The sequence below is a fragment of the Ursus maritimus genome, unplaced genomic scaffold, assembly GCF_017311325.1.
Source record: "Ursus maritimus isolate PB19 unplaced genomic scaffold, ASM1731132v1 scaffold_8, whole genome shotgun sequence".
Classification (NCBI taxonomy): Eukaryota; Metazoa; Chordata; class Mammalia; order Carnivora; family Ursidae; genus Ursus; species Ursus maritimus.
The window spans coordinates 39,075,379-39,098,185 of record NW_024426996.1 but is presented as its reverse complement, the minus strand read 5'-3'; the positions used below and the strand labels follow the sequence as shown (position 1 = coordinate 39,098,185).

Below are 22,807 nucleotides of genomic sequence, written 5' to 3'. Positions count from 1 at the left end.
AATAAAATTTGTCAAATATAATAAACTAAATCAATGCATTTTAAAAATTCAAAGCATGTTAAAACATTTATGTAAATGACCTGTTGCAATGAGTCAGTCTAGCAAACTACCACGCAGAAAGAAATGCACCCTCATTTGACAAATAGAAACGGCTGCTCCAGAGTATGACTTCTATATGCAAATTATTTGTTCAGATTTCCTTCCCCCACCAACATACTAGTTATCACCTGGCTGTTGTTATCTGTATTATCAACATTTCATTATGTTCAAATATACCTTGTGTGTTTTGAATGTTGGTACTGAATTCCCATCGCTGGTCACAATACCAGCACTCTCCTGACCCCTGTGAATATAAAAAGTATCAACTGTTAAATATAAATTTACCTCACTGATATAAGCCTCTTTATAAAGCATATTTTTCTCAAGAGCATCCAGGAACTGACAACACGTCACATGCTAGTGCCATTTCTACTCATGATGGTGTGACTAGCAAGCAGCAGATGATATTGTCTGAGTTGTAACTAACATGCCAGGCACTGTCCTAAGAATTTAAATGAATGATCTAATTTATCAGGCTCTCACAACAATCCTTTGAAATAGATACTATGGTTATCATTCCCATTTTACAGGTAAGGACACCAAAGAAACGGAAGTTAAGTAACTTGCCCGATATTACACAGAGAGAGGTGGCACAACGAGGATGAGAACACAGTCTGACCAGAGAGCTTGTGCTTCTAACCTCTGTACTCTGTGACCTCTAAGTAAAGTTGAGTATGTACACATAAATGGAAATCTCCAAATAAGTTAGCAGGTAAAATGCCTAGTGGTGGGTCCTAGAATAATGAACAAGATTCATTTATTTTTGAGGTTTTTGCTTTGCTTTTCTGCACTTTTCACTTTTTCCCCAACAAGTAAAGCATCTATCACTTTAGTTATCACAAAAAAAATAATAAATGCTGCTTCTAAAAATCCTAAGCTCATCGGGCACTTTGTATTTCATTTCCTGTGTTAGTATTTTTAGGTGACGCGATAGAGAAGAAAGCCGAAAGCTAGGCCAGATAACCCACAATGAGACTTCAGAGGATCTGTACTACTGTGCAGTATCACAGGACAAAATAAAGGTTCTAAATGATCCACAATTTTTAATAGTTCTGAACAAGTGCTATAAATACTAGACGTTTATTAACAAATTTTTGTTCCAAAGAATATATATCAGGGTAGAAATAAAAAGTAAATCTCTAATATATGTATGTATACATTAATAATTAATATATTGACTTATTTGGTAAAATGGATCTTTTTCTAAATTACATACTGTAGTTGTTTAGGCATTTTAATAACAAGAAAAACTACATTAAGCACACCCACAAAGTAAAAATCTAAAAAACTTAAAACTGAAATTTTACTAAATTATCAATACATTAAATAGACATGCATAATACTACACACCTTTTAAGACTAGATCATTTGTGACACAGGATTTCTTTAGTGAAATGATGTGGTCTTTAATGTTAACCTATGCTAGAAGACTAAATGACTCATATCAGAGGGGAAAAAATTAACGTTAGCCATAAATCTTGGGGCAGAAAGAACCTCTGCCAACCACCTCTAAAATAATTTTTTAAAAAATATCAACAATCATTTAGTAAACCAGAATAAATTATGTAAGAAAAGAAATTTTTTAAAAATGGTTTTCCTTTCATCTCAAGGGTAATTTCCCCTTAAGGTTGAAAAGAAAAACGTTAGAAATCATTTGGGTCCAGGCTTCTTTAATCACAAAGCCTGCTTATTTGGCAGTTTCTCAAGTTACTCCCCTCAGGCAGCTTGAACCAGTTAAACTAGATCTTTTCAGCTCTTTGGAGCTTATTGACAACCAGCCGTCTGGTTTCCTAGGAAACAAAACCTTGGCTAGAAATAGTGAATCATTTCCAGGTCACTTTCAACATGGAGAGTGGAGCAGGAAAGCACTGGACTGAAGAAGAGGTTAAAGCTTTGCTAAGTGTCTGGGCAGAAAAAAATATACGAAAACAACTTTATGGAACCCTGAGAAATAAAGGAATATTTATTTATATTGCTAAAAGGCTGCAAGCGCTAGGAGTATACAGAGATTGGAAACAGTGCCGGGCAAAGTACAAAAATCTCAAATATGAATACAGAACAGTTAAATATGCCCATAACTCTGGAGACAGCTCTAAAACTATGAAGTTCTTCCATGATTTGGATGCAATCCTGCAGTATGAACCTGCCACACAATTAACAGAGGAAGATGCAAATGGCAGGTGCCTGGCAACGCTGAGCCAAAGTGCAGCTCCAGGGACCACTGAAGGTAAAAAGAAAAAGTAGCATTCTTTTGTTTTTACCTAACAAACTAGAAGAGTAGGGACTTCTGAGTCTATTTCATAAACATAGCCTGGAATATCATGGTTGAGAAAAACAACTGACCTGTTATGCTGTTTTGCACAAGGTAAAAATTTTAAAAAGATTAAATATCTCCACTTTTTAAATCGTGAAATACTGAAAAAACACACTAAAATAACATTAACCGCTTAAAAAACAACAACATTAACCACTAATGCCAACTCTCCTTGAGCATGCCTAATGTTTTTTGGAAAATGGATTGGGTTTTGAAAATATTTTAGGTTTTAATTTTTTAAGAGTGGCAAAAGAAAAAAAAATCTAATATATTGCTCCATTGTTGTTTCTCCAGAGCTCCAAACAAGACATCTGTATTTACATTCCCATTTTCCTAAATTTATCAATAAAAGCACTAAAATACTAGGAACTAATAAACAACTTCTTCATTACTTGTTTGGAAGAACAGCTCCATTTAAACAACCAGTGAAACAAAAATAGATTTGATAGGTTAAATGATTTATGATTAAATGATTTAGATATTAAAACAAGGTTTTTGACCTGCTGTGTTGTGAAGCCCAACAGTATTTACGTAGAATTTGCTCGGTCTGTGGAAGCTGAATGTATCACCAGGGAAAGCGGGGGAATCAGTGGCAGTAATGAGATTTCACCCACAGCCAAAGTCTTACAGATCCTATTTTTAAGGGCAGAGTTGTTCAATTCAATTCAAAATCTCAAATACCTACTGTCTGCAAAGCACTGAGCTACTTGCACATGCATTCAGTGATGTGTAACCTCAGAAAGCAAGGCACCATGAATAAATTTAATACCCAAAAGAAAATGGCTTAAGTGGTAGAATAAAGCTATCAAATAAGAAAGGAGGGTAGGGTAAAATGACAAAGTTGAAGTTAGGTTAATTTGGTTAATTAGGTTAATCTGAACTTCGTAATAAAAGCTTAATAAATCATTTGGTAAAAAAACCCACTCCGCTTAACATACTCCCTTTACGTTTCTGATATGATACAATTCTGAGAAAGCTTTGCAGTCACTGCCAAGTTAAACAGCAATAACATTATTTTATTCAATTAATCATCCTGTACTCTTCATCATTTAAATGCTTTAAATATTGATTAATGATAAGTAAACCACTCAGCTTTGAAAAGCTTTGATTTTAATCAGAGGTTGGTGTTGGTGTAATGAAGATGTGGGTGCTAATATCTCCATTTTTTTTTTTTTTGCCCCTGTCGTGTCTCTTGTCTCCTCTCTCTCTAGTGTGTGTGTGTGTGTGTGTGTGTGTGTGTATCTGTGTGTGTTTAATTTCCACTAAACTGGATCTCCTTCTAACCCATTTAGGTACTACCACGGCTCCAAATCCCCCACTTTCACTTATAAGCAGAGGGCCCCTAATTACAACTTAACCTTGTACCTTTAAGGTATCTCAAGCCCCAAATTCTAAAACTACACTCTCCCCTCATTCAGAACTGATCTGCCTACAAATTGCTGCCACCTTACTATCACTGTATGTCCAATCACTTAAATAGAAACATTTAGATACCCTTGACCTTTGGTGAATCACTAAGTTCTTAAAAAAAAAAATCTGACATGTTTCATAAATTTTTCTCTGTTCCATTCTCATTACCACCAAGCAGAACTTCATCTATCACACAGAATATTAACATAACCTCTTAATTGGTCTCCCTACTTTCCAGCCCCTTCCCACATATCATCCACAACGCCACTGGTTGTTGTTCTTTAAACTTTTTAAATCATAAAATTACAAGCACATTAGCATTTTGTTTACTTTAATAATAATCTTTAAATTATACCCAGAACTAATTATAATTCAGGATTAAACATTATTTAATAGTTCCATAATATTTGAGTGCATATACCAGAGTTTATGTTTGCCCCCTTAGAGAAATGTGCTATAATCAATACCTTTTGTCCATATTTAACATTATTACTTTAGGAGAGACTATCAGAAGTTCAATTATTGGCCAGGAAGGGTATGATTACTATGAAACAGTGTTTTAAAAAAACTGCTTTCTAAAAGAAATGTACTTTATTAACAATGAGACTGTCCCTTTTTATAGAGAACCCTGTCATATCAGATCATAGGATGGGGTTGAGGTGGGGGAGGCACTTTGCTAATTTAGCAAATAACAAAGTATGCTAATTTAATAAACAAATAACTATCTATAATGGTATATGCCATCAACTTATTTTGCATTTGTTTAACTGCTAGTGATATGGAACAGTTTTCTACATGTTTATTTTTACAAATTAACTGTTCAAGTCAATTGAGGTCTTAGAAATTGCATGATCTCTTTTGCCTTACAATTTTGGCTGATTTTTATTTGACCTACAGAATTCAAAAGTTTTTAATGTAATCAAATAGTCTTTGATTAAAAAACAAAGTTTTTGATTAAAGTTTTTAATGTAACAGTCTTTTCTAAGGCTTAGAAAGCCCTCCTTTCTCCAGGTCTGATTCATTTATAATGTCTTCTGGTTTTTCTATGGCGGAACCAGCAGAATTTTTATTGATGTAAGATAAACTGAAGAACGGAAGAAAATGTTGGGATCAACCTCATGCAAGTGGTAAGGACAGAGGATCTGGTTCCCTCTGTTAGGCAGCTGGTAGCCTGACTGAGCCTTGGCAAAGGACTCAAATACAGACTCTTAAGAGGCTTCGTGTTCTGGAAATTATAATCATCCTCAACCTCAGAATACCTTTGACCTACTGCTGCCACCGAATCACATTCCTTCAGTGACCAAATTTCCACCCTATTTCCCTCCTCTTACTTGATACAAATGCACCAGGAGTAATGACTTAAGAGTTTCAGTTTAAAACCTCCAGAGCATGGGACCCCTGCATACAATTTTGGGATTGATGCTAGGAATGATCAACCTAAGAAAAAAATACCCCTGAAGAAGCTGGGAAGACAGCTTTCCTTTTTCACTTTGGCCTGTATGTTTAGCTCCAAGCTGTTTTCAACAAACACAAAACCAGGCCCTAAATCAGATAATAGAATAGCAAACCCTTACCCGTCCTTACTGTTCTCATGATGAAGCTCACATGTTACATTAACTAGGTACATCATCTTCCACACTTCTCTTTAGAAGAGAATTCTTATGTAACTACAGATTTTTATTTTTCATATTACCAACTATATGCCATTTGAAAACAGTAGTGCTTCCCTTATTTTCCATTTGTTATTCTTTTTAAAAATAGGAATCCCTAATATAATCTTTAAGACGACAAACATTCCTTTTCTTATTCTTCAATGGAATGCCTCTAAACAGTAAACTGTAACTTTAAATGTTCATGCCATTAAAATCATGCCTAATATTTGATCTCCTAACGTAAAGTAAAACAGAACGCTATTTGTTACTCAATAGAACAAAATTGAAAAAACATATAGAAATAATATAAGATGAATAATAAATCTTTGATTCAGAAAATTACAAAGAGTAATCAAAACGTACTTAACTACCTCCTGATCAGTCTTCAGCCTCATTGTAATTATGGCTCATCTTCATGTGCCTACTGCCTACTGACTCCAAAATTCTATGTTGGGTGCCTCTGAAAGATGTATTTTAGTTTTTCCTCACTATTACCCTTCTCGTTTGATTACTTTAAAAAGTGGTCTGTGCCTCATTTTATAAAAACATCCAAGCTATAAAACCAAGAGATCAAGAGGGGACCATGTTTACTCTTCAAGGTTGGCATGGTTCTTTTAAATGACACATTCCTTGGCCCACTTAAACATAACTTAGATTAATTTCTGGAAAGTTTAGTATTTACCAATCAGCTAATTATAAAAGACATAAATTTTAGCTATTTTACCAAATATGTCAATTAAACAAGATTTTCTGATTATCTCATTACAGGACCTCTGTTTAACATTGCTACTATCATTTATGAAGTGCCTATTATGTTAAAGTACCTAAATTACAAAAATAAAGAAAACACCTCATTTTTTTTTTCAGAGGGAGCATAAGCATAAGGAGGGGTGGGGCAGAGAGAGAGAGAGAGAGTGAGAGAATCTTAAGCAGTCTCCATGCTCAGTACAGAGCCTGGCCCGGGACTTGAGGATCTCACGACCCTGAGATCATGATCTGAGCTGAAATCAAGATACTTAACTGACTGGGTCACCCAGGCACCCCAAGAAAACATCTCATTTAAAAAATGTAATTTAATTTGAAAACGAACCACAATCATCCCTAGAAACACAAAATTAGAAAACATATCTAGTCAAAGTTCAAAATAAACCATGTCAATGGATGGAAGAAATTAAAATTTTCTTTATATAAAGGTAAGTATTTAAACCATATTATACTGCTTTAGTACAAAATGCGTCTATCACAAATCTATAATCCTTCATGAATATGATCACATTCAGCTTAAGCTACTAGCATTCTCAGTCATTATTAATCCAATTTTTATCTTCCTTAGAACTTACTCTAAAAGGAATTCTGTTCTCTTTCTAGGCAAAATGTCAATTACATTAGAAGATAAGGAAGACATCTCAGGAAATCCTTTACTTTTGGTTTCTCATATCAGACCAATGGAACTAGGTACAGTATTGTGGGTCAAAAATACAATGATACTGATCAAATTCCAAATCAGAAAGTAAGACTGGCTACTGAGAAAATGCATGATTTTTCCTGATAGAAACATTTAGGATTATCTTATGCTTCCCCTTTTTTTTTTTTTAACCAATGTATACTAAAAAAAAAATCATTTCTAAAATAAATGATTTAACAAAATGTAAACTGCCTAGTAATATTAGCCTTAAAATTCACAACCTTTATTCTTTAAACATAATAGAGAATATAATGGTCAAATTATACATAGCAGGCGCTTAATATTTAATGAACATGTCACTTTAGCACTCCTGAGATCTAAGACAAACAGAATCTACATTTGAAAGTAAATAATATCAAATCAATGAGGTCAAGGATGGTTTTATTCACCCAACTTAAATCAATATAAATCCCCATTTTGCTTCTAAATTTTTACTGAAGGTTGTTAATTCAAGTAAGGAAAAATACTGAAAAGCATTTCAAAACAAAGACATTAAACAGAGCACAAAATAAAAACAGCTATACTTCAGGTAAATGCTAAAAAGTGTTTTTTAATGGCTTACATTATATATGTTGAGGTCTGAACTACCTTTTTATTAAACATAAACATGAAATCTGAGAAAAACACAAGATAATGTGGTTGTTTAAATAACCAATATAACCTCAAGTAATGTCATTACCATAAAATGAGTTGCAAAACTGTGCTACAGATATAACGTGAAGGTATTATGCTAGGATAAGTGGGGACATTCTGCTGAAGGCATTACGGAATTTGACACACTTCCTTGCATTAAAAAAATCTAATACTTCACTTAAAATGACATTTGGTCTTTGACCAATGAGACATCTTTTATCTTCATAAGGAGTAAGAAGCACCAGTTGTTATAATGTGACTCTTCCAACCCTTTATTCATGAATCGTCTTGGTTCTCAACCCTGACTAGAATCACACTCAACCACACTAGAATCACAATCTGGGGATGAGAGGTAGGAATAACAGCAAAGTAGTCATTTACAAAAGCTCCTCAGGAGATACTGATATGTAGCCAAGGGAAATCATTAGATTAAAAGAGGAGATAAATTGCTCCCGCCTATGCTATCACAAAACAAAAAACAAACAAAAATTGTCCGCAATGAGCCATTTTCTAATTGTATTGCTTTCTACAAGTAAATAATACAAAATTATATATTCAACATTCAATATATACTGACATACACACCACATACCAAAGGAGGAGGACAAAAGAGTAAGAAATGGTAGGAAAAAAAAGATGATCAAAATGTGACTAATTAAAAACAAAACTTTTTTAAGGCCAGTCACTGTCATGGTAAGAAACAGATTCAGGTTCTGTATTTCATTTCCCCATTAGTTTCAGAAAAAAGCTAATGAGCTATGAATTGTAGTCCATCACCTAAGGAGAAAATTTGTTTACTAAGGTTGCATCCAATCACTTTACTTATCTTAAGTATGTAACCTATGTACATATCTCTTTCCCTCCCCACCTGATACAGGTAACTCTACATCAATTATGGAACCCTCTATTAATCCAACTTTTATTCCAACTATAGCAAATGAAGGAGGAAAACACTGGACTGTGCCAGAAGTCAGGGCTCTAATTGGCATCTGGTCTGATATAAGTATACAACAACAACTAGAAGGAACAGTGAGAAATAAAAGGATATTTGAACAAATTGCGGCCAAGCTTCAGAAATTTGGAATAGAGAGAGACTGGAAGCAGTGCAGAACAAAGTACAAAAACTTAAAACATGAATACAAGATTGTAAGAATGGCTCAAGACCAAGGCATAACTAAGAATATGAAATTTTTTACTGAGTTGGATGCTATTCTGGGACACAATAAAACAGAAAAGTCACAACAACGGGAATTCCAAGATGAAGAACAAGCCACCAGATGCGCCAATGTAAAAAAAGAAGAGGATCGGACAGGTAAGGAAGGCAAAAAAAAGTAATCTAAACATCAGGTCACATCATATGAAAATGTCAGTAGCATGATAAGGTGAATATAATCTAAGTTAAACAGGCTTCACTATATTCCACAAGCTAAAGGTTGAATTTATCATGAAACACATTTAAGGTATATGTCTCCTCCAGGACACAGAGAATAGTACAAAGTTATACATAAGGATGAAATAAAATTGATTTCCACAAGTTTAAAAATAGAACAACTCTAAATGGCAGAAGTTAAAGCAAGTTTTCATATTAACTGTAGTAAAATTGAGTGAACAGAAAAAGAGCATTAAAGAACTTAGAAAAATACAAAACCCATGAGTACGTCTTTGAAGTTTAGGTTCTTCTGGGACACATCATAAAGTTCTTTAAAATGAGTTTAACACAAAGGATTGAGATACAATATACACAGAGATATGATAGCATGAAATAAACTAGATGAGTTCTAGACCAAGAGTCAGGAAAAGTTCTAGCTCAGTCTTTGTAGAATCTGGAACCACGTTTTTCCTCTAGACTTGACAAGATGTTCTTAAAGACCTCTACTAACCATCTAGATCTTAACATCTGCCTTAAACAATGCAGTCCTAACTCTCAGAGTATGAATGTATATCTAGGGGAAACAGAGGCAATGACAGAGAGTTAGGATTGAGAAATGGTGGCGAGAAGTCCTGAAATCTTTCGCTGGTAGAGAAGAAAGAAACTGGCCTGCTAGAGAACTATATATGTCTCATTAAAATTAAAATGACTAGGGATAAAGTCGCCCAACAGCAGCAGCATGATTATATTCAGACAGTAACTGCTAGAGATACAGCTGATGGTGATTCTATGGGTTACATGTCAGAAGACTTTGTTAGATACTTACAACACCAGATATCCATAGGGATCTAATACTAAAGATGTTTAAGGGTGGGGAATGTAAACTAGAGAAAAGCAAACAACCACAGTATTTAGCATCAGGATTTTTTTTTAAAGATTTTATTTATTTGAGAGAAAGAGAGAAAACATGAGTGGGAGAGGGGCAGAGGGAGAGGGAGAAGCAGACTCCCTACTGAGCAGGGGAGCCTGACACAGAGCTTGATCCCAGGACCCTGGGATTATGACCTGAGCTGAAGGAAGACGCTTCACCGACTGAGCCACTCAGACACCCCCATCAGGTACACTTTAAAAGGGAAAATAACATATTAGAGTTTAAAACACTATCCTGAAAGTGAATAAAAGCAAACCACCATATATCCCACTATATTCAAACAGTCATTGCTGGAGATCCGGCTGAAGATGACTTTGTGAGTAATATGTCAGAAGACCTAAGAGAGGGAGGGGCACCTAGGTGGCACAGCGGTTAAGCATCTGCCTTCGGCTCAGGGCGTGATCCCGGCGTTATGGGATCAAGCCCCACATCAGGCTCCTCCACTATGAGCCTGCTTCTTCCTCTCCCACTCCCCCTGCTTGTGTTCCCTCTCTCGCTGGCTGTCTCTATCTCTGTCAAATAAATAAATAAAATCTTAAAAAAAAAAAAAAAAAAGAAGACCCAAGAGAGGGAGATTTTTTGTTTTTGTGTGTGTGAAAAAATACATAAGACATTATTATATGATGTTGCTATGGACTGAACTGTGTCACCTCTAAAGTCATATGAACATATGTAAGAGCATTTGGAGATGGGGCCTTTGGGAGATAATTAGGTTTAGAGGTCATGAAGGTGGGGACCTTATGACAGGTTTTATGATTTAATTACATTTGATGTGTAATATATAATAATATAACATGCTATAATAACTAAGATATTATAAGAACATATACAAGCTTATGACATTATATGAAGAGTAATACTCATATTTACAAAATACAGAAATGGAAGGTAAAAACTGTTAATGACAGTAACGTCCCCTATAGCTGTGGTTTTCAAAGTATAGCAGCATCAGCATCATCTGGGAACTCAGGCATGCTCAAGTTTGAGACACACTGTCCTACCGTTCAGGGTATTAAAGGGGTGAAGGAAAGTTAAGTGCTTTCTGTGTGATGGTTTGCCTTTTACACAAACCAAAATGAGCAATAGAGGGATCACCAGGCCCCCAATCAAAAGCCTAGCTAGCCATCACAGACCTCGTACATAGTCTTTCAGTTCAAAGCTTCATATAGCCTTGGAAAATGTAAAGATCATATTGATTTACAAACCAGGTAATCAAATTCCCCACACTCTGGGCAAACTTCTTTGTCTGACTTATCAGATATGACAGATTAAAAGCTCAGTGGGAGAAAGGAAAGGTGGTAGGACGGTGAAAGGTAAAAACAGGGAGAAATTAAGGAGACTAATTTGATAGGAACATGCAGCTGACTAGGGGTACGATAACAAAGGTAAATAAAACTCTGGGGACTAAGGTTTCTCAGGGCATCACAGCAATGATCCTTGTCACTAAAAGCAAAAAAGATAAAATCAGATTGTGTTTAGTAAGTTGGAAAGATTTCCATGGAAATAATTAAGAACTTTAGCATTCAGAAGATTTTAGCTTGTTAGTCCTCTGGACTCACTTAAGTACAATGCCTAAAGATAATTTTTTATATGTGAAAGGAAAACATTAAGTCAGATATAAACTGACAGGGTTTTTAAAAATTGGTATGTTTATATGTTAACTTGGAATATGTTTAGAAAATATGGAACAGGAAATATTTACAGTCATTCTAGAAATTAAGCTATTTTAAACTTTCACGTGAAAATAAAAGCAAAGGCATAAACCCACAAGAGAAGAAAATGATTTTTAAATTATCTATGTATTTATTAAAAGATTTTACTTTTATGTAATCTTTATACCTAATGTGGGGCTCAAACTCACAACCCCGAGATAAAGTCACATGCTCCATTAACTGAGCCAACCAGGCACCCCACAAAAAAAACCTGAAATAGGAAAGGACTTTTGGCACACCTGCAATATACAACTATTGGGGCATGAATCGCCACTCTACTATTTAGAAGATTGTTGTACTGAGGTATAAAGATACGGATATTTATCTTCAGGAAAAAAATTCACATCAAATATTCTTTCTTTAAAAACAAAACACAGGGGCACCTGGGTAAGTTCACTAGGTTAAGTGTCCAACTCTTCATCTCAGCTCAAGTATTGATCTGAGGGTTGTGCACACAGCCAGGATTGAAAACCACAGCTAGGCTGTCATATTTAGAGAGTAAGGCCAGCAGTGGGCTGAAGAGAGTAAAACATAAAATCCAATTTGATTCCATTTAGGGGAGAAAAATAAGCCAATTCCAATTATCACTTTAAAAAATGCATAACTAATGCAATATGAAAGAAGTTAATTACTGGGAAGAATCACAGAACTCCTGGGCTATGCCTACCTATTGCAATAAGTAAAAAGAAATGGCCCATGAAAATCAAACAACTATTTCTTTGGATCTAAAATACATTTATTTTTCCCCCACCTGAGGCATAGGCAAGAGATGATAAAAGGAATCAGAAAGCTAGCAGAAAAAGGGCTGTCTGAAGAGGAAATCGGTGTTTGACAGTCTTGTCGGTTACCTGTCTCTTCTGAGTAAACCTAAAATTGACTCAATGCATCTCTAGTATCAGTTGCTACTTATATATGAGGTGGAATACTTCAATGTCTTTGTATTCTTGCAAGTCACTCCTTTCTAGTATAGGCAGTCAAAGGTAGATCCATTTTGGCTTTGCGGGGTGGAGACAGGCATATATTTATCCTATTGGAGGTTACTCTTATCAGCCTAAAAATCACAAGTGAAAGACTACACTGTTTTTTTAAGAATAATCTTAAAACTATCTATTTTCTTTTTGGTAGTAAAATGTATTTCCAAAATTAAAAGATTCACTATCCCCACAATTGCACAAAAATTAACAATGTGATGGCCAGCAGAGGGCACTAAATTATCTATTGTTAGTACTTCAGAGGCTAAGCCAAGTTTTTTTGTTTTCTCCAATTCATGTATTTCTTCATTTATTTTGGTTTATTTACAATAAACCAAAAATTGGAAATAATTTTCTTTAAAATGAAATATTTAAACAGTTTTGTACATTTTGAATACAATTTGGATAATCTTAGCAGTAAAATTATAAACTAATACAGTTTCATAACATGAACCATAATATTGGGAACCTTTAAATTTTTAATTCAATAGAAGATCCAAATAAAGACTTGACTGTTAAAATTTCAGAAAACCCAAAAACTATAAATGTAAAAAAAAAGTTGAGACTTAGGTAAGCTGGTAAATTTAAATACAGGCAACTTGATAATTATAAAGGTATGACTCTTCTAATTCTTCCTGTTTATATTTTCACAAACTCTTTAAGAAGCTGTGACATAATAAAGAATACAGAGGCGCCTGGCTGACTTAAGTCAGTAGAGCATGTGGCTCTTGATCTCAGGGTTGTAAGTTCGAACCCCACATTGGGTGCAGAGATTGCTGAAAAATAAAATCTCAAAAAAATTAAAATAAAAAATAAAGAATACATATATCTGGTTTTGTGCCCAGTTCCTGACACAGAGCTTCAAAAACCTTTGGAATTTCCAGTAGCAGGAGATTCTTTTTTATTCTAACAAGGTGATCCAAAGTGGGTTTCTAGATAGCTTCAGGACAGAACTGGTCACCATAAAGACCAACCTTGTGATTAAGAGGCTTGGAATTTTAGGCCAGCCCTACCTCTAGCAGGGAAGTAAGTGTGGAGACTGAATTCAGTCATGTGGCCAGTGATTTAATTAATCATGCCATAATCAATCATGTCAATATAAACTTTGGCTTAGAAGAGCTTCCTGTGAACACACTGACGCACTGGGAGAATGACAGGCCCCCATTCCACAGGGAGAGGACATGGAGGTTCTGTATCTAGGACCCTCTCAGAGCTTAACCTGTGTGGATCTTCATTTGGTTGTTTCTGAGTTCTATTTTTTATAATAAAGCTATATTCCAAGTATAGGGCTTTCCTAAGTTCTATGAGTTGTTCTAGCAAATGATCAAACCTGAGGGGTCATGGCACCCCCTGAAGTTGTGGCCTGTCAGCTGGAAGTGAGGCTAGCATCTGCAGTAAGGGCAACATTACGGAAGACTGACCCCTTAAAGCTGCAGAGTTTAATGCTAGCTAACTCCAGGTGGTGAGTGTCGGAAATGAATTACAGTATACCAGGTGGGAAAGAAACATAACAGAAACTAAATGCTTCTCTTTCCTTAAAATATGCTAAATTTAGGGATTTCCTCACTGCCACCCTCCAATATGACATCTTATTTTCTAGTACTAACTATTCAAAATTTCCACAGAACACCTAATCTCTAAATATTTCTATTTCCCAGAAGTAGGACATGTGCCTGAGCCTAGAAGTGATGGTTTTAGTCACTTAGATAAAATGTTATAAATTCAGATTCTGCTGAAATAAGGTTTACCAAGGTTTACCTTTGACTTGTGCTTTCCAATGGGGTGGGGGTGGGGGAAGGGCCTGGGCATGGAAGGAGGTAAGTCTATCTACAAAAGGCAACCAGAGGGATCATTACGGTGTTGGAACCATGGAGTATCTTGACCTTGATGGTGGAGACATGAACCTAAAAGGTGATAAAACTATTATAGAACATAATACACACATATACACACTCACAGTGAGTACAGTGGAACAGGAACTCTGAATCGGAGTAGTGAACTGTTATCAATGTAATAGCCTTGATCTAATAGTATATTACAGTTTAACGAAACGTTGTCATTGCAGAAAACTGGACTGAGTGTGAAATGGATCTTTAGTATTTCTAAAAACTGCACGTGAATCTACATTTATCCCAATAAAAATTTCAATTTTAAAAAAGGTAACTTATTAGGTAGCCTTATGAGGCTCCAAAGTTCAACCTGTCATTTAAGGTACTGATATTGCTAAAAGCTAAACTTCATTCTAGTCTCACTGTGCAAACATGTCCTTAAAATAAGATCTGATCCTATCCTAACTATGTAAATCTCCACAAACCTATTGCTGCATAGGCTTATGGGCCCCCTAACCTCCTCACCTTTTGCCTCACTGGTCTATTAATAATAACCACTGTGTGGTTTTATCTAGTTTTACAATAATCATTACAAGCAACTGCACAGACAATAGTAACACAAAATGTTTTTTTAAAAAAATAATGTCCCAGGGCACCTGGGTGGCACAGGTGGTTGTGTCTGACTCTTGGTTTCAGCTTGGGTCTGATCTCATGGTCGTGAGATCGAGCTCCACATGGGGTTCACGCTCAGCGTGGAGTCTGCTTGAGTTTCTCCCTCTCTGACACTCTGCCCCTCCACCTCTCTCTCAAATAGATAAATAAATCTTTAAAAAACAATGTCCCAGTGTATAGGAAAGTACAGCAGGAGTGAAAGTATACTATCATAGCATTGTGATACTTCAACATTGCAATCCAACATATGCATGAGGAAGAGCTTTCCCCAAACTACAAAGAGCTGACTTGTAAACATTCTATACATACAATACCATACTATGATAAATGCATGTTATATTTACCACACTAAGCACCATCAGTTCCTTAAAATGTTTATTACCTGTCTGCTGTTAACAACTCAACACGAAAATTGCTAAGACCATTTAATCTTAAGGTCTTTTACCTATTTATGTGTATTACAATAAGGATCATTCTCAGTTACAGTAAGGATCAAACAAAAAAGAGATGTAAGAGCTCTGTGTCAAGCATTAAAATGTAACAATGAAAGACATTACGAAATTGTGTCTAAAAGTGCTATCATATTCATGTTCCCAAACAGAGAATACTGTGCCTAGGGACTTTTAAGGCAGAATACTTCCAAGATTTTGAAAGTGGTGAATCCTACAAAGGCATTTAAAAATTTGGTTAGAGATGACAAAATGTTCTTGGCTATGAGGTTACAATTTGTTTTTTTTTTTCCCTAAAGATTTTTTTATTTACTCGAGAGAGGGGGAGGAGGGGCAGAGGGAGAGGGAAAGTCTCAAGCAGACTCCATACTGAGCACAGAGCCCCATGTGGGACTCAATCTCAGGACTCTGAGATCACAACCTGAGCTGAAACCAAGAGTCAAATGCTCAACGAATGGTGCCACCCAGGTGCCCCTAGCCTATAGTTTTGGTGCTGGAATCCAACCTTACTAGTTTTTCGGTATAATCTTCAATTACAAAAGTAAATCTGAGTTCTGTGAATAGGAAATTTAAACTGCTATTCTCTTTGTTTTCTGACAGAGGAAGATACCATAAGTACAGCGTCAGAAGAGCTGGGCGGCCCCAAAGCACCACAAAGTATCACTGTGTCAGGTACAGGGTCTAAATTGTTTAAAAAAATTTTGGGGGGGCAACTGGGTGGCTCAGTCAATTGAGCATTGGACTCGTGATCTCAGCTCAGGTCTTGATCTCAGGGTGGTGAGTTCAAGCCCTGTGTAAGGCTCCACGCTGGGCGTGGGGCCTACATAAAAGAAAAAAAATTTAGGCTAAGATATATCAGTTTAAGTAGTTACACCAAGACTCTCCACATTTGTAAATATTCAGTGAAGATTACCTATTGATGAAAAGCAAGTAAATTATCTCACCAATATTGGAGATTAGTCTGCCTTTAATTTTTTAAATATCTTATTTGAATATGAACATATGAAGAAATTTTGATCCTCACTGAAATTATTGTAATCTTAATGCTTTATGTCAATCCAGTTTGTTTTAAATGAATGATATTCAAATACAAGATTTATCTGTAAGTCCGTATAATTGTAAATCACATTGATTTATAGGTAATCATATTCCTTTAGAAGATGCTAAAAATCACTTACAGATTGTAACAGTGAGCAACAGAGAGGCTGGAAAACACTGGTGTGACAATGAGGTCAAAGCGCTTATACACATATGGTCTGATGAAAAAATTAAGCAAATGCTTGAAAGGGCCACAAGAAACAAAGAAATATTTGAGGAAATTGCCAGAAGACTAATGCAGTTTGGAATAGACAGAGACTGGAAACAATGTTGTACCAAATACAAAAATTTAAAATATGAATACAGAGTTTTACAAAAGAAAAATGGCAACCCTCAAAGAAAAATGAGATTTTATGAAGAAGTTGACTGCATCCTAAGAGGACCAACTCTCAGAACTGCCAAATGGAAACATGGTAACCTTGAAATTGACTTTTTAAAATAAAAATTCTATTAACTTTTTTCTTCACATTGTAATGTAGCAAGAGATTCCTCAAAAATAAAATTCTTACACTACTGTATGTTCAAATGACCCAAAAAATTATTATGAAGCACATACCTAATTTAAGAATTTCAATCTTTCTAAACCTTTACCAAAACATTCCTAATTCTTAAACTCATTCTTCGTTATCTGCCCAACCACTTCAATGTTTTTACTTTATGTACTCGAATGCTTGAAGATGAATATATTTTAAATGATGTCATATAATTATTCTTTCCCTGTGTTCTTTTGTTTTAAGAATTATTTGAAGGTCATACCAAAAACCCAAGAACTTTGAGCGTCAAAAGAAAAGCACATGAAGATGGTAAGAGCCTGAGAAATGCCAAGTTTTGGCACTGAAAAAAACTTGTTGCTTTTTCCTGATAAAAGATGTTTACTCCTGTCCTTGACAAATTAGACTAAATATATTGTTATAAGCTGTGTGAGAGCAAAAAATGCTGAGCAATGATTTCTTTCATAGCTCATTAAAAGTAACAGAGTAAATGAAAACTTTCCCAGAGTCAGAAATTTCTGCACAACTGTCCATTCATCATGAGAATTTAAATTACAATTTACAGTGATTGCTATCAGAAGACTGGGATGGAAAAGGAAAAAAAAAAACCCACAAAGTAATAAGTTCTGAATTTTAGTTTTCTCCTAAGGTAGCTAGTAATGAGTATAACATTTTAGCAATCCTACAAATAAGCCAACCTAATTATGTGAGCTATAATTCCAAATTGACTCATTACAGATATCAGGAAAATACAACGTAGTAGAGCAAATAGAAGAATAAAAATACAGGACAGAAGAAAAAGCACTGAACTGAAACTCAGAAAACCTGAGTTCCAGTCTCTCTCTGACAGGATGCAAAGCAAATCACTGCATCTCTCTGAATCTTTAGGATAATTTAATTTAAGCATTTTATGATTTATAATCTATCAAATTATTCTGAGTATACGCAAATAGTTGAAGAGCTTAATTTTTACAAACTGAACACACCCATGAAGCTACCACTCAAATCAAGATTTAAACATTATACCAGCACCCTTCAGGCCTTCCAGTCATAATCATCTTCCTAGCCCCTATAAAGGTTATGATTATTCCAACTTCTATCACCATAAATTTGAAATCATAAAAGATGTTCTTACTTTTTTGGTATGTGTTCTTTAATGTGAAGCTCTTTCACTCAACACTGTGAGATTCAACCGTGACTTTACTTGTAGCAGGAGCTTGCTCTTTTTCACTGCTGCAGAATATTCCATTATAGGTATATACATACTACTACCTTCTTTATCCATCCCACTGTTGGACATTTCCATTATTTCCAGATGGGGGCTATTACAAATAACACTAAAAATTCTTGTGCCTGTCTACCAGTAAACATACGTATGCATTTCTGTAGAGTATATACCCAAGAGTGGGATGGAGGGTCATGGGGTATGCATATATCCAGGTACAGTTCTTTACATATACTAAGCATTTTATATATACTAATGCATTTACTTCGTACCACAACTCTATAATGTAGGTGCTATCATTACACCCAATTTATAGAGAAGGAAATGGAGGCATAGAGAAGTCTGTGCTCTTGAGCCAGCTGGCTAACATTGCTTCTCTGTGAGGTCCAGGGACTGTAACTGTCCTGTGCAGTACAGTATTCCTAGTACTGACCACAGTGCCTAATGCATATACAATAGGAGCTAAACAAATATTTTTTGAATAAAGTATTAGATAATAACAGGAACATCCCTATCCCTAACAACCCTTATTATATCTCAAGTATGCTGAAAATTTAGTCTCCATTTTTGGACCTAAAGTGGAAGTCAGATGAGTTGTCCAGAACTTTACCATCTCTTAATGCCCTATAGTATATATGCTATTGAAAAGGAAACCTGCTAAGGGCTAACCACACAAAAATATCATTTCCAACCCCTGGATTTTGCCCGTTGAGCCTTTAAATACATAAGTCTAGCCCAACAGATGAGAAAACAGACTCAAAAGTTAGGAGACTTGCCCAAGATCAAACTGATATTGGAAAACTGGGACTAAGTTTCAAGTCTTACAAAGCAGTAGTACTTTGAAACTCTTTTGAGGATAGATAAGTCCTGCTTCAAACTAATATAAAAAGCGAAGTTGTAAATAATAGTTATAACTGGAAGAATTGAAAACACTTATGATTTAAAACAGAGAATCGTTAAATTACAAAAGTAATTGAATTAAAAAGTCTTTCTAAGCCAAAGACTGGTACAATTAGCAAGGACAGTTTTAACATAAGTCACTTCCCCAACCACGGGAAATGGGACACTATAGAAATGGGACATATTTGGTCATTATTACTAAGAGATGAAAAGCAAAATAAAGTTATCCCCAGCCTTAAATTTGGCAACTCAAAGCAAGTTCTCTGACAACCTATTTCCTGTGTACTCCAACAAACTTAAATGAAGACAACTGGAAACTATTCCATAGATGTTGTCTGAGTGCATCTCTTTCTCTCAAGTACCTTTCTAGTGATAATATTATATACTCTATTTACAGGACCAGTGTCTGTATCTCTTAAGAAAACTGCTCCTGAGATCACTGCAAATAGGTTTCCTCAAAGCATAACAGAACGAAAAGATTCTACAGAACGTTTCTACAGACAGGAAACCCCCTACATGATCCAACTTCATCAGGTAAATCTCAAAATTTTTAGAAGTATGAAAATGTTTATCAGCTGTAGGGTTCAATTCCTAACCCAGGAAAATGATAATTCACTTTCAGGGTGGGCATTTTCAACTCCTAATTAACCAAGGAAAGGCTAACCAGATGATTCATGGGATAAATCTATGAAATTTTAATAATTCCTTTTATGGAATCTTCAAAATATGTCCATGTCATTCTAGTCTCCAAAAAAAAAAAGTGCCTGTAGTTAAAACGTGAAGATTTCTGATCTAAAAAGGTGTGTGTGATTTGTTAAGAACTCCGCAAACCACTGAACCAAAGATTTTAGGACTGAAAAAGCATGTGGTGATTATATATCTGTCACGGACACACATACACACGCAGTTTGCATCTAAAGAGCTCACGAAAATGTTAAACTAAAATTCCCCAACAGAAAGTAGAGCTATGGAATAAATCTCCAAATCGCCAGAACTACTAGAAAGAGGTACTTCTGAATGAACCCGTCTGGATTAAGTATCCAGTGCATGACTATCTAGTAATTGATGTTCTATTTGTATTTACATGAAATACATAATATACCTTGCAGGTACTCTATTATCCCTGTGACTAAATTTTTTAGATCAGATTATACTTAAGACAAAAACAGAACCAAATACAATGCAAAAGTAATAGTAATCTCACCTTCTAGATTCCATGTTTTAGGAAGATAATGTGACAGAATCCTGTTACTATTGTTTTAAAACAACTAAGTATTGAGGTGAGGAGGTGGAGACTTCTGCAACAGACCACCACTTACCTGTGTACAGCGTATTTAACTAACTCTACTGTATATTAAATTATGACAACCTATTTAGGTGTCCAGTTTTAACATTCCTTGACTCAATGCCATAGAAAAACATTAGTTTTTAATCTCTGAACCCTACGGACTAGTTCAGAGTAGCAGAAGACTTTTATCCTTGAGACATTAGGGAATTTCATCATTCTTCCAATCAGTTCCTCTAAAGGTTGAGAACTTTTGCTAAATCAGAATTTTTAACTGGATGAATTTATGGGAGAGAACCAGCCTTCTCAGTGCACCTTAATGATTTGATGCCTACACAAGGAAAATCTTAAACAAGTAGTTTTCCATTAATACATTTGTTCCTCAGAAACTACTGGGTTCCTTGCCATTGTTATTGAAAATATCACAAGGTCACTTTTCAAAACCAGTTTAACAAAGACTTACTTGGTCAGATGAGCAGCCTCAGAGAATCCATTTATTATTGCTTTATTATATAATTACATTTTTATTGCTCTTATCTTGTACTGTCTAATCACTAATTCTTTCACATAAAAGCAACTACAAAAAGTGCATGTAGCTAGAAATCAAGTTGTAGTCATTAAACAAACAAACAAAACAAACCTTTTTTCTTCCAGCACATATTTAAAGGAGAGACTGAAGATCCTCTTCCCTTCACAGAATATCCAAAATAACTTATCCTAAGAATTTTATAAACTAATGTTGCTCTGAACTGCCATATAAGTAGATTTCAGTTTTTCCTTGGATTATATATATATCTAATCTTCTCGAAAAATGTACAGTATTTTAAAACAAGATCTCTATTAGGGTCAACCCACAATTATCCAGGGTTAGTCTCATTCAAGTTAAAAATATTCTTTCTGATTCAACCCAGACTCTAAATTACTCTCAGCTCTTTGTAAAGAAGGAGTACATAAGATGTGAAACTGAAGTATTTGCGACTCTGAAAAGATCAAAAAGACTACTTGCAATCCAAGTTTGGTGAGGGAAAGCAAATCATTTGGAATGCATTTATACTTGTGGCTCCCATATTGCTGATAAATGTTGCTGCCAAGTTCCTTAAACCGTTCTAAAAGTTATGGCTGCAGTATTGCCTTACGAAAACTTTGTAATACTTTCAGTGATAATGTCAAACCTATGTTTATATCAAATGCCAAGTAATAAGAAATGGAAGGATCACAGAAGACGAGTTATTTTTTAACTCAAAGGGATCTACCAATTTTTCAAAAATCAGTATGTATCTAGTCATACAGGAACTGCTCCCCTTTCCCTCTTTTAAAGAAGGGGGTTACTTTTTGGCATCTTCTTACTACAACCTTTTCCTTCATTATCTGAAACCCGTGACTTTTGCAGATGCACTATTTCCTGTGACTGGTTTATTTTCAGTATGTATGAGATCTACAACCGGGACTTCCTTTTGAGTACCAACTAGCTCTGTTTCCCGGGGTCTGAACTCTAGAATCCCTAAATTCTTGTAGCTATGACTACGTTCACATCTACAATTTGCTCAAAAGCTCTGCCCTTGCAAACAAAAGCTTGTGGTGGTCGAAAGCTCCGCGAGAACACCTCAAGGTGTTGTAGGTCCTGGACCAGCAGCCACCCCACACAAACCTTCACAAAAGCAGCTCCACGCTCTGCAAGATTAAAACGGTCAAGTAGTGGGAGAAGTCCCGATTCGGTCAACCCTAGCGAACCGGTCTTACAAATTGGCCGGACTCATGAGAGGTGCACACACCGGAGAAGGGGAGGAAAAGCCCCTAAAAGCATTAAGGGTTTTGGGAGAGAAGCAAGTCCAGGGATGCAAGGTGGTGCCCGCGCACGCCTTGGCAACCTAGCTGATGCCACAAGCAGATATCAATCCATGCAATAGAGGTCGGTCTCCAGGCCCTCAGGCGCACACGAGATCCCTAACTCGGGCCGCGGGAAACGGCTTGGGCTGAAGGAGACAGAAGCACACGCGCCGCCACCCCCACCCCTCAGCCGGTTGCTCACCGGTGCTGCAGCCCCACGAGTCCCAGAGTGATCACATGCGGCACATCTAGCTGCGTGGGCCACTCTCCTGAGGCGATGCACCCAAATACGCCACATTCCTCTCGGATTCCCAACTCCTCCAGCTCCATGTCGCTGCCCAAAGCACGTGGAGGGACCTGCCGCCGCAGCAGGGGCCTGAGCACCAACCAGCTGCCCGCTCGGCCCGTACGCCTCAGAGGCTCGCTTCCTTCCCAGCAGCTCTACCCTCGCTACTGCGGCGGCGCGCGCTTTCCC

At 36.0% G+C, this 22,807-nt stretch overlaps 1 protein-coding gene across 1 annotated transcript in view; it reads right to left on the bottom strand.

Moving 5' to 3' along the window:
* PPAT (phosphoribosyl pyrophosphate amidotransferase) overlaps positions 1 to 22,791 on the bottom strand; it is a 34,597-nt gene extending 11,806 nt beyond the window's left edge. The window contains exons 1-2 of the mRNA XM_008701494.2: positions 22,535 to 22,791; positions 277 to 343 (exon numbers count right to left, since the gene is read on the bottom strand). Of these exons, the coding sequence (XP_008699716.1) occupies positions 277 to 343; positions 22,535 to 22,662 (195 nt within the window). The 5' untranslated portion in view covers positions 22,663 to 22,791. The remainder of the gene's footprint in view (positions 1 to 276; positions 344 to 22,534) is intronic.
* Positions 22,792 to 22,807: the final 16 nt, after the last annotated feature.